Raw genomic sequence first — 12,967 nt, 5'->3', positions numbered from 1 at the left:
ATAAAAATCAAAGAAACCTCATTACCAAAGGCCAAATGCTTTCCAATAAAATTGACAATGCTTTTTTTAACATAGATACTTCACATAAATGAAATGTGTAGTGAAACACAGTAAACATGCAAATCTATTGGTTATTGAATTAAAGATATGCATCAGAGTTTTAGAGTTCATTATGAGTCCTAAAAAAATTGAAAACTTACCAGAAAAGATAGTAAATGACGAAACCATCAAGGATACCACAGATGGCCGCAAAAACGAGGAAGGTAGCCACTTCTGTGCGGCAGATGAGGTGGCCCACATCACGAAGAATTCGGTTGGAGCGTGGCATGAGTGGTAACTGAGGAATGCCAAGAACAAATGAAATTGAAGACATTCACTATACAAGCAGCACTACTATGCAAATAAATTCTGATAGATGCACGCTAACCTTGTATAATTTTGCTCTGATTCTAAATTCATGATGAAAATATGTATACTATCCATATTTGTTTCATCATCAATAGAATATTCATTTAACTCATAAAAGTTTTTGATGAATGTAACAACTAGTAATGTGGTTATAGAGTATAATAGAGAATAAAAGAACTATAATTTGAAACTTGAAAAGTGGTATGAAATGCTATCAAAGCCTTATCTTCTGTTGTGTTTCCAGCTGCATGTTCACACACCCACATCACATGTTTGCCTCACCATCTCAAAATATTTAAGGTTCAAGACAAAATGAGTTCAGAAGAAAGACAGGATAGTTTAACATATTATACAAATATGTTGTTAGATATATCAAAAACATAAAATGCATGTAGTTACTCACATCATTTTATATTAGAATGCATTTCAGCAGAGTGGATTCAACCAATGGGATACAACTGCCTGAGAGTAGGCATTTATGTCAAGATTCACAAGTCCTGTGACAGAAAGATTAATGAGTACCAAGCAAAACCTCCCGCAAAACCATCAGAGGGTGACGATATGCCACAATGTCAACTGGCCGACAAATTAAAGGGCTGCGGAGGCTCCTTTAAAACTTCAAAATTAATCTTATGTCAAGTCTATACTTGCACAAATTTTCAATGTTTAAGTATAATGATGTAGAATGAAGGGGCCTTGCAAAGATATATTTTATTTAAGACACAGCATCCAACTTACACCTCCTACATGATTTTCTACTTGGAATTCTAACAGTCAACCAAAGAAAACTTCCTACATTTTTTATTAAATGATGCTGAAGCACAAGGCAATTAAAAATATAAATGAGTCATTCTATTGCTTAATGCGCTCCTACACCACTAATGAATTCAAACACTGAATCTCCATTAGTGCAATTTGACTACATATTTCTACCCTAGGCATTACCTCAAGGTCCATCACTAAATATGGAGGAAAAAGTAAAACTACAAATGTACCGGAACACACACGCACATGCTTACATGCATTGAGTGTGTATGAAAAAAATATATACATATGTACACACAAACCCACACACACAAGTGCAAACACACAAGCAGATGCAGGTACACAGACACTGGCACATGCGTATGTCAGAGCACACACTTATGTGCTGGTTGCATGAGGTAAAAATATGTACACATATACACCCCCATATATATTATTATTATTGGTATTCTACCTGTTAAGGTAGTAATAGACAGACACAGCCTATACAATGGCACCACAACACACATTTCCTTGTCTCTACCAACAAAACTCAACCTGAAATTGACCCTTCCTCACTTGCCCAACATTCTCCCCTCAATCACAGTATTCATTAGTAGCTATAGTTTCTTAACTCTAATATTAATATTTACCTATTTCTCAAAAACCTCATAACCTTTGTTTTGAATACATTGATTCTTATTCCATACCAATCACTATGACTTTCCTAATGTGCACAGCAAAGCATGCAACCCCCTCACTGACTGGTTAACTAAAGCTTGAACATTTGCAAACCGAACTGATTTAATTAGTCCTCTTTTGAATTTCATTCCTATCGCCAGTTATTGCCATGCCTCTTTAACCATTTCCTTCACACACACGTTGAACAGCACCAGTGATAATAGACACCCCTGCCTTACTCCTCTTCCTTACAATACCCATATGGACTCTCCATTCCCTACTGGCACCTGAGCAGTCTGGTACATGTTCAGGTTGCATATAAGTCTCCAGTCACTCCCATATACTCCTATTTTTGGCAATACATTCATTAATTCTACCCAATTCACTCAATCGAATGTCTTCTTTCTACAAAACGAAAAAAATACCTCCTGATTATATTCAATATCCCTCTCGATTAGTGATTTCATTACTGCAGTGGCATCACACATGCCTCTCCCTCTCCTGTACCCAAACTGATCATCTCCTAAGTAATCATTTGCACTCCTCTCCATTCTCTTATTGATGATCCTGAGGTTCACTTCAGATGCGTGTAAAATCAAGCTTATTGTTCTGCAGTCCTCAGGAATGGCTGCCATTCCCTTTTTTTTTATAGTAACTGATCTGATAAAATCTTCCACCCAATTTTCTCCTTCGTAGATGCTACAAATTACTGCATAAAACCTATTAAACCTCCAACCTTCCCTTAAAACCTAAACCTCCCACCTTTTCCCAAACCTTTCAGTTGTTCCCTGGGAATGTTGTCTAACTCCAAGGCCTTATTGATTTCAATTCTCTTAACACACTTTCTATCTTGCCATCAAGTAAGCCTGGCTACCTTCATCTATGTCATTTTATCTTTCTTAGTCCAAGCTTGCTAGCCTAATGTCTTTATCATACAGTTCTTTTTATTCCTTCAATCTCTCTTGAATCTTCTCTGATTCAACTAATATTTTCACGGACTTCAACAGTATATTCAACAGAGCCATCTAAGACCTGAAGAATAGCAGGCAAAATAAATGGAGACATAATCAATGCACTTGTGGTCAAAGAAATGGATAAACTCTTTGGAATAATTACAGATAGCTATGGCAGTGGAACACTACCAGAGGGATTTGAAAAGACTACACCATCAGAAGAAGAATCCATCACCTCCACAGGACTCAGGTAACAACCATTTGAAGAAAAAATAAAACCAAACTAAACAAAGGAGTTAGACAAAGAGTTCACCTCCCCCCAGCACTATTCAATGTTAATCTAGAAAGATAATAAAAGAAGTGCAAGAATTGGGGATCAAAGGAGTCAAGGTGTATGACCAAGAAGTAATTGAATTTCTCCAGCTTGCTAAGGACATCATAGTAGTAGCAGAAATGCAAGAGGACATGCAAGCAGCACTTGAATGCTGAGTATTTCAGGTAAAAAATACAGTCATCAACTAGAAGAAAACTAACACCCTTATGAATGAAAGAGAGCAGCTGAATGCAGATATCACATTTAGAGGAATGATACTAGAGCAAGTGGAATCTTTGATCTATCTGGACAGCAGTTTAACTTGGGAAGGAAATTCAACCAACATCAGGCAAAGAATAACTCGAGCTAAGGTGTTCTTGAAGAAGAGGCAAATACTACATTAAAACACTCTGATCAAGAAAGCAGTTTTTCATAACAATTGGGTGGAGCACAGCCCTATACAGATCAGAGATATAATACGAGGGTCATCCGGAAAGTAGTACCCGTTCGTGCCGCATGAAGTGCTGACGACGCGAGTAGCCGCTGGACGAGGTCAGATAGCTTCAGTGGCTTGTCTGCCTTCTCTGAGCCAAGTTGCGTGACGCTAGCATTGCCTGTGTTGTTTCTGTGATTGTTTACAATGTTTAAAAAAATTGAGAACGCCGCCAGTTGTGAAGTGAGGGCAGTGATTAAATTCCTCAATGCAAGAAACGTTCGCCCATGTGATATTCATCGCCAATTAAAGGAGGTGTATGGAGACAATGTAATGGACGAGTCGTCTGTTCGGCGGTGGTGTCGCAACTTCAACATGGGGAGGGGGAACACACACGACGATGAGCGTTCGGGGAGACCGTCTGTCATTACAGACCAACTGGTGAGCTCAGTTGACGAATTCGTGAGGAACGATCGGCGCGTCACAATTGATGACATCTGTGAGCATTTTCCCAATGTTTCTAGAACAATTGTTCATGAAATTGTTAAACACCATCTGCATTATGCAAAAATTTGTGCAAGATGGGTCCCTCGCGTATCTCAATGAGCTGGCGGCGAAGGACTATGCAGCAGGAATACAGAAACTTGTCACACGTTATGACAAATGCCTTAATTTGCTTGGAGATTATGTTGAGAAGTAGTTTAAAGTATCCTCTTTCAAATAAAATTTTTTATGTCTGTTAATATTTACTTTTGTGTCTTTATTTCACGAACGGGTACTACTTTCCGGATGACCCTCGTATTTGAAAGGCCACCCAGGGAAGAATAGAAGCCTTTGAAGCATGATGCTGAAGAGGAGAATGCTGAATATTATGTGGACAGACAGGGGAGGAATGATAAGCCAAATAGATTAGTAGAAAAGGATCACATGGAGAACTTTGTGGCAAAGAAGAAGTAGGTGAAATGGACAAAACCTTATACGACACCCAACACATAAATTAGAGTAGGATGTAAAACAGAGAAGTTATCAGGGGTGAGGGATTCAACAGTGACCAGAGAAGAAGAGTAGGCTGCAGTAAAACAATCTTAAGATTGAAATATTGATGATGATGAACCATAAAGATTATGATGTGACCATCAATAGCAGCAATATTGAAGAAAAATTAATTGGTCCTCAATCTGGTTCCCAATAATATCATTAGAGCAACAACGCATCATAAAGGAAAAAAATGATGACCTTTCCACTTAATGCCATGAGAAGTACAGCCAGATCAAGATCTTTCTTTGCCATATATTCAAGTTTCCACTGGAGTATAGTTACATCTTATCATGAATTATGTGCCTTTGAAACTTTCACTAAGTAATAAACAATGACTCTAGTTTCACTGGAAGGATTTATAGTTTATGTTTCACACTATGAGCTACAATTAATATGGACAACTTGCTGATAATGGAGCATTTATAAAATTGAAACAACATAACATATTTCTTCATCAAATTAATTCCAATAAAAAACCTACACTCCTATGCCTAAGATAGTACCATCACTCTCCAGAAACATGGTATATTCCAAATTTACTGTGACCTCCCTGGCAACAAAGCATACACCGGACGAACCAAACATAAACTACGTATCAGATTCAAAGAATGCTAATCGAATTTTAAATGCACTAGACTAGAACAATCCAGTATCACCAAACATTTTATAGAATTCAACCACTCTGTATCTCCTTACATCATTTATAAAGCCCATCCATCTCCTTGAACCCTATGAATGCATTTTCAAGCGTAAATCCAACAATGTTTAATTTCAGACCATGGCCCCATTACCCCCACCCCCTTGCTACCCTATTATCCTCATAGATTCAGCCAACCCTTACATCCCCTCCCGTAATCATTTCCCACCCGATGAAGCCTATCAAAAAATCCAAACCGTGGTGCATCTCCTCATGCTGCAGCTGCTTGAACTGAATGCAAGTGCTACCAACATCTAGAATTGGTCCTGTAAGCGAGCACCAATTGTCACCAAAGGATTCATCAGCAAGTGATAAGAGCCCCGTGAGTTACCATTTTCCTGTTTAATCCTCTCCCATCCCTCATTCCACTCCTCTTCTTACTTAATTTAACACCATTGGCCATTGAAATCCCTAAAAAATAATATTCCCATTTTGCCAAAATCAGAGCCTATTTAACATGAAATGACTGGAATAAAGTTGTTGGAAGAAGATTCATGATTTGTGTTTACTTTAAATGGAGAAAGATACTGATCATAAAAGTGCCATAAATTCAGGTGAAATACTCATTCCATCCCATAAGTCTCTCAAACTTGCCAATTACTTCGCTTATCAATGTCTGAGAAGAAATTGAGCAAAAACATAAAGACTGAAAGACATACTAGTATTTTCTCACTGGACTGGATAAAATTTTTCAAATGTTTATCCACTATTCAGATGGATGTGCACAAGTGATTAAAAGCATGCAAGTGAGGGAATAGATAACTCTGCTCTGAAAGCAGGGATTTCCTTCAGCAAGACAGCGATTGGACAAACACAAATGCGCCCACATTCAGCAAGGTAGCATGCACATGTCACTGTAAATTTCATCTCCTTTGAAAGTACATTCTGTAAATATAAAACCAAGTTGTATCCATAAACCTCATACCCACTTGTAGGTGGTAACCGCAGACGATTAAATCAATGATACCAAATATTACAGCAAGGACAAGGGCCGGAGCATAGTTTTTATCAACAGTCTCGCCTGTTGACAACCACTGCATTGCTATGCCAGCAAGTAGACCCGCCACACCAAAGCCCACAGTGCCCCAAACCCTCTGCACGCCGTAGCTCATTTCTTGGCCTTCCCCTACAGCACACACAAGAAGGGAAACAAACGGTGAGTTCAATCCCCAGCCATGCACATGCACACAATCAGCATGGGCATTCCATAATGAGAAGTCCTCTCAAACACAAACACATCAATTGTCAACTCAACATGGCAAACCACTGCACAAAGATTCAGGTAGAGATGATGCCCAAAATCCACATGTCTGTGGGGTGAATGAGGGGTGAGGAAGGGAGAGGAGAAATGGAGGGGTGAGAGAATAGGGCAAGGATTAAAGCAAGAAAAAAGGAGTGAGAACAAGAGACCAATTTCATTTCACTTCTGAAACGAGATCACTCATGTACTATTTCATTTGAGTTACGTCCAAGGAAAAAGCTGCCTTTCATCTGGAAATTCCACAGCTCACTCCTTACGTTCTCCACTCATTACTGGTCAGCCCTACCACTTTGATTAGGCATTCCGAGTATGAATTCCATCTATGCCAATGCCAAGATATCAAATAAACTTTTGCAAGAGTTTCTATGGAATTGCCATGGTGACATGGTAACCAGAAATACTTTGAACTCTTATTTATTGGGTCTATGATATTTTTTTATAATCTAGCTTAAATGAAACTTTCTATTTACAATCAAACTTACTTTATATAGTTTTGGGGTTCCAAAGGGAGCACTGTCATGGCTAAAAGGAGGGGACTATGGTGCATGAGACAAACTGCAAGTACAGCCATCTCTGAGTCATCATCATTGTATCCTCCATACCACAGTATAAGTTAAGTCTTGCTAAACATATTATCTTCAAAGCAAATGAATCACAGAGCATATTTTTATGATGTAACACAACATCTTATCATAATATATTAAAATTCCATGGTTTCAGGGGTTATTTTATGAAATTATTTCACAATGTGGAGTCTTGGTAGTTCCACTGTGAGGCCTTCTTAATTGCAACCTACAACATCTAACTTTGAGGGCTCCTAGGATGGAATTGTAACTGATTAACACAACCAATCTGCAACTATGAGATAGACTACTTTGTTCCCTAGCCAAGTTAAATGATTCCATTGCCAAGGTGAATCTGTTCACAAATTAAAAGTACATATTAACTTACAATGGTACAATCGTGCTTGAATGGAATAAGCCATTGCGACTTGCTCCTCTTTATGATACTTTTTTAAGAATCATAACTGCATATTTGGTATAAAGCTCTGACTCCAAAACTATCTGTCATTTGATCAAATTGAGATGAATTAGTCACCATTAAGTGAGATGAATCAAGTCAAAATATAATCATCATGAACTGGTTGCCCCATAAAATGTCTACGATTCAGTCATGGCTTCATGACATGACAAAGAATTATTCTCACAGTGGATATGTATAGATTTTTCATTTACACACACATTGTCCTTTTTCTAGAACAATTTCAGTGGTCAACTATTAGCATTTTCCCAGTGATGTGATTTATTTTGAAATCATAAAATCTCTTGTTTTGTAGGTGATTTTTATCATGGCTTTGATTACAACCAGAAAATCAAGTTAAAGTTTCAATTTAATGCCTTTTGGCCTAGATCTTCTCTCATTAGACTTCCACCTTTAGAAAAACATAACTTTTGCTGCTACTTTCTAATCATATGAATTGGTGATTTTCCAGTCTCATATATCAGCCATATCTTCTAAGGTTGGTCACCAATTTCACATTAGAAATACAGGAGAACAATTATTCTTTGAAACCCAAAACATCAGAGTAGACATTCATTAGCACTCATTATCATTCTTAAGAGTTTCATAGGATTTCCATGTTCCTTGCTATTCTTATCCATTCATATTTCCTTGAAAGATGCTTTCCATCCCTTGCTTCTTGTAATAAATGTTTTCTTTGTTCTTCTTCTTTTCAATGGTCACTCGTTTTAAGGTATTAATTGCCAACATAAACTAATATGCTACAGAATTTCTCCCCAGCAGTTCTCCTTTCCAGCCTTTCTCCAGTCTTCTTACTCAGTCTCCTTTCATAGACTTCCATTAACTTGTGACCCTTTACCCAACTTTTGATGAAATTTTCAAAAGAGTCACTCCCTAGAAAGCATGAGTATTTGATAAATGCATTGGAAGTTAAGGTAAACTTTCTGAAGATAGAATGAGCGGTGCCACAAGCTTTTTGTATGGAGATTTGAAAATGACTGAATGGTGGGATTCACCGACCAGTAAAATAAATGAAAGACACCAAATCTGCAGAAAACATTTGATATGATCTTGATACTTTGTTTTTTCACCAATTATTCCATTATTGAATTATGGACAAACACTCAAAGGATTTATTTTCAGGGTTCAAGTTACAAATTTAACTTGATAATACAGCATTCAGCAGCTATTTTGAGGAATGAGAAAGTATGATAGGATGTTAAAATAATGAACGTAGGTGAAACTGCTTATGTTCCCTACACAAATTTTACTGTGTCCACACAAGCATAATACATAATATATACATGGATATTCACTGCAATGATGGCCCAATACAGATGCATTTATTAGTCCCCTTCAAGCTTTAAATCCATTATATAAATCAAAGCAACAATCATCACAATAGAATTATCAAAGGCCTTCTCCAATTCTATGAATGCCAAATGTGATGGCAAGGATGGATTTTTTGGCCAGTACCCTCAAGCTGAGTATTGTCTCTCTTGCTCCTCAGCTTCCCCTGAAACCAAAGTGATTTAACTTGAGTTTCTCTTCTCTCTTTCCTTCTATTCTTTGGCTAATTAACTGAGTAAGTATCATCTTGTACCGCAGTCAGCTATCCATGACCACCAGGTTGTGATCACTACCTATATCTGCACCAGGGTAGCTCTTATATAGCTTAACTTTGCTCTTCTATCTTGTTCTGCCCAAAACGCAATCAGTTCGGTTATCTTGCCTTGTCCACCAGCTTCTTCCATGTGTATCTTTTTTGGTAATATTGCTTAAAGAGGATATCTACCACTACCATGTTTTTCTCATCAACAAATTCTACCCATTTTTTTCCCACGATGTTTTGTTTTGCCAATCTAAACTGCCCCACAATGCTTCTCTCTTGGTCCTCTCTGACCACAACATTCCAATACCCCATCATCATTAGATTCTCCTTCCCTGTTACTGCTCCTTGAAACTCTTCCAGTTGTTCCTCAACTCCTGAACATAAACTTACAACCATGATACCTATTACCACCCATACTTAAAACTACAAAACTGCTCAGAATCACTCTTTGGAGAACATTCATATACTTTTTGATAAAATCGACCATGATTGCACTTTCCTATTAAAAGGTAGAGCCTCGGGGGCTGTGTACCATGAAAATAAGGTGAGAAAAATTTCTTGCTTGGTTGGTATCTATCACAGGAGTATTACCCCTCAAACATGTGGTATACACTCAATAGTCACGCAGGAGTCTTCAAGGATGCATGCACTTGCAACGTGCAAGTGACTACAAAGAAATTTTTCACTTTCCTTGAGCTGAGAATTTGACACTATTTTGAGGTAAGGAGACATTTTAATGGTGAGAGGCTTCAGTACACCACCACGCAGCCGCAAGTATTATAACTATCCCGCTATATGGCCCTCCCACAAATGCAAGCATCATCTCCCTCTCTCTCACACAAATGAGGTCTGTCCAGAAAGTATCCAGCCATGCAATATTTTGAGAAAAATAGCCCACCAGGAACAATAGCCTTAGTCCTCTCCATAGTACTTCCCTTGGGGCCTCGTGCACTTATCCCAGAATCTCTTTCAATTTTGAAAAGAATCGGCATAGTCCTTTTACAGAATGGTCATCAGCTGCCTTGTCGCACTCTCCTTTATCTCATCAACACCTGGGTCATCATTTGTGGTTTGGAGCTAGTCCCCTGCAACTGCGGCATGAAATTCTTGATGCAGACCAATCTTGAGGTAATTTTTCCTTGAATGACATAAGTAGATAAGTAATGGGGCAATTTAATGCTTCTGCCTTGCCAAGCCTGTTGTTTTCATCACCTGTACTTGCAGGCTTATAGCTCACTTCATAGTAATGATCCTGTTTACAAATGCCAGTCACAAAACATTTGGTGTATCACCTTGTACCTACTCGTGCTCTTCAAGGTACTTGAAATTTGGACCACAACCATTTCTTATCTTGAATTTTCACTATCCAATTTGATAACTCACCATCATTTGTGCCAAAGGATCCAACACACCAACTTCTGTCTCCAAGGAGTAATTTTATCCCAGCCTACAACAAGTGTTTCATGGCACACATATTTTGAATCAACTCCAGCCTAGTTGTAATATTGACTTGGCTGTTTTCAAGGAGATGCAGGAAATTCAGTGCTGATACAGTTTTGCATTATCGAATAACACCCTAATGTGAACAATATTATCAAGACATGGCTAGTGAAGAGGCTACCAAAATATATTGTCTTCGGTGATCTAAACACCTTTACATGTAGAATATTTATAACTATTATTTCATCAAGAAAAAGTCAACTTAGGTAAGGAATGAATAACTGATTTTAGAACTTTTCCACTAGATAAAATTTATTTATTAATTTTTTTTAATTTTACCAAAGGATTTTGATATATTACATTATCATCAGGTGTAATACATCGAAACCCGGTCATAAAATAAAAAAACTTTACCAAGTGGAAAAGTGCTTCGATCAGTTATTCATTATGTTCAACTTCCACCACATCACGCATAAACTACTCAATTTGTTGGGTAAGGAAGTTGCATCAGAGTAAGAGGGAAGTACATAATTAGCAAAAACGGCCATGCATGCCAAGTTGCCGAGAGAAAGTGCTAGAATACAAACTGACTACATACACTACTTGAAGAGTCATTGGCAACATATGATAAACAATAATTACAACTGCATAAGTTTTTGAATAGTGAGAACTATTTCATTAATTCATTCATTTGAATATCATTAATTGGTACTATGAAAAATAAAAACCACAGTCTTAATTATGAATAATAATGTGTGGCTGCAAACACGTTGGTCCAAGAATACCAATAATACAACCAAATGTTTGCTCTTATTTTGAAATAAAACTTATTTTAACAATGTGAAAGATTAAAATAGTGGTTGAAAATGTCTAACCCATTGTCTATAGATATGCATGCATGCCTATAACTATGCATACAAAAACTACATTTTTTTAACATTAAAATTAAACTTGAAAACAATGTACAATAAAACTAACTTTTTATTTTATTTGTGAAATAATGTGAACAGTAAATATTATATCCATAAAAGAGGCAGCAAATCTTGATTAAAACACTGATAAGAAATTTAAAATAAAAACACAGGTTGTATAACACTGTGAAAGATATAAATCAATAGGTAATATATTTAAAAATTCCTTCTTTATCAAATTAATGGAAATAATTATGAATTAAGAATTCAGATGCTTTAAAATATTATCGATGAATAGAAAAATATATTACCACACATTAAAATAAAAAATCAAATGATTTAAAATGTTTGCAATGTTGGGGAAGAAATGGAAAGGATTGCAATAACTTACCCAAGATGTCGAAGGTTATGGCATCGCTGACACTGTTAGCAACATTGAACAATATTGTTCCAAATGAGAGCAGAGCCACAAATATCCAAAACTCTGGTGTGGTATAGAGATTACTCCCTGAAAGTACATCACCCATTTCACTTGTGTACAAACTATTTTGTGTGGTCTCATCAGCTGCCCAAGTTTCTCTTACACTTGATGCTGGGTCAAGGGCTGAGAATACGGTGGAACACCCTGCAGGAGTTTCACATGGTAGCAGTGTGCTGTCAGTTATCATGAGATATGGGACAGATGAAGTTTCATTCACAATTGCACTTGGGAGGTGCTCTGCCCCTTTCAATCTGGGTATGAAATAGAGCAATCCATAGGTAATATTCTGCCCAGCAAGCACCAGGAGGAATATGTGCCTTCGTTTGGCACTGAAATGATCAACAATCACCCCAAACAGGGGCTTGGCTAGCAGGTAGAGAGGAGGAAGGAGGGCTGTGACACTGCCCATAACCACTTCTGAGATGCCAAGCTGCTTCCCCATCACTTGCAGGTACGGCAGAACAGCACCAGAGGCTGGAAAGAGGACACAGATCTAACAGCATTTATTATTTTACTACAGGGCTTTCTGATGGTCCATGTAAAAGTAATCAGCAAAGAAACATAGGAACTTATTTAATCCTTATAACACCTTTGATCTGACTATTTTCATGGCAATTCATGTCAAATTACATGGCAGATGGAATAACTTAAGTGCTGACTAAGAGCAGTCAACTAAAATATAAATATAGAGAGCTGTTCATTAACCACCATGACCACACTACTAATAGTAATATGGACATCACTAAAAAAAACAGACATAATTATTAGCCATAAATAACAGAGTGGAAAATAGCTTTTAACCAATTACCAGCCATTTCCTTTCCTTAGTAGTAGCAAAGATGCAGATGGTAATTAATGAAACCTTGAGACCATGAAAGCAGAAATACAATGGTACCTTAACTTGCGAACATAATTTGTTCTAGTTCGCATTTTGTGTATTTAATTTTGATATCTTAAAATAGAATTTTCCATGTT

The 12,967-nt window shown here is 37.3% G+C and overlaps 1 protein-coding gene across 1 annotated transcript in view; it reads right to left on the bottom strand.

Moving 5' to 3' along the window:
- The window catches only part of Srp72 (signal recognition particle 72), a 60,668-nt gene that overhangs the window by 39,496 nt on the left and 8,205 nt on the right, over positions 1 to 12,967 (bottom strand). Inside the window, exons 2-4 of the mRNA XM_071591704.1 lie at positions 11,903 to 12,466; positions 6,197 to 6,393; positions 201 to 337 (exon numbers count right to left, since the gene is read on the bottom strand). Of these exons, the coding sequence (XP_071447805.1) occupies positions 201 to 337; positions 6,197 to 6,393; positions 11,903 to 12,466 (898 nt within the window). The remainder of the gene's footprint in view (positions 1 to 200; positions 338 to 6,196; positions 6,394 to 11,902; positions 12,467 to 12,967) is intronic.

The sequence above is a fragment of the Hetaerina americana genome, unplaced genomic scaffold (genome assembly GCF_022747635.1).
Source record: "Hetaerina americana unplaced genomic scaffold, ioHetAmer1.1.p SCAF_5, whole genome shotgun sequence".
In the NCBI taxonomy this organism is placed as follows: domain Eukaryota; kingdom Metazoa; phylum Arthropoda; class Insecta; order Odonata; family Calopterygidae; genus Hetaerina; species Hetaerina americana.
The sequence above is the reverse complement of the archived record's forward strand: the minus strand, read 5'-3'. Positions and strand labels throughout refer to the sequence as shown.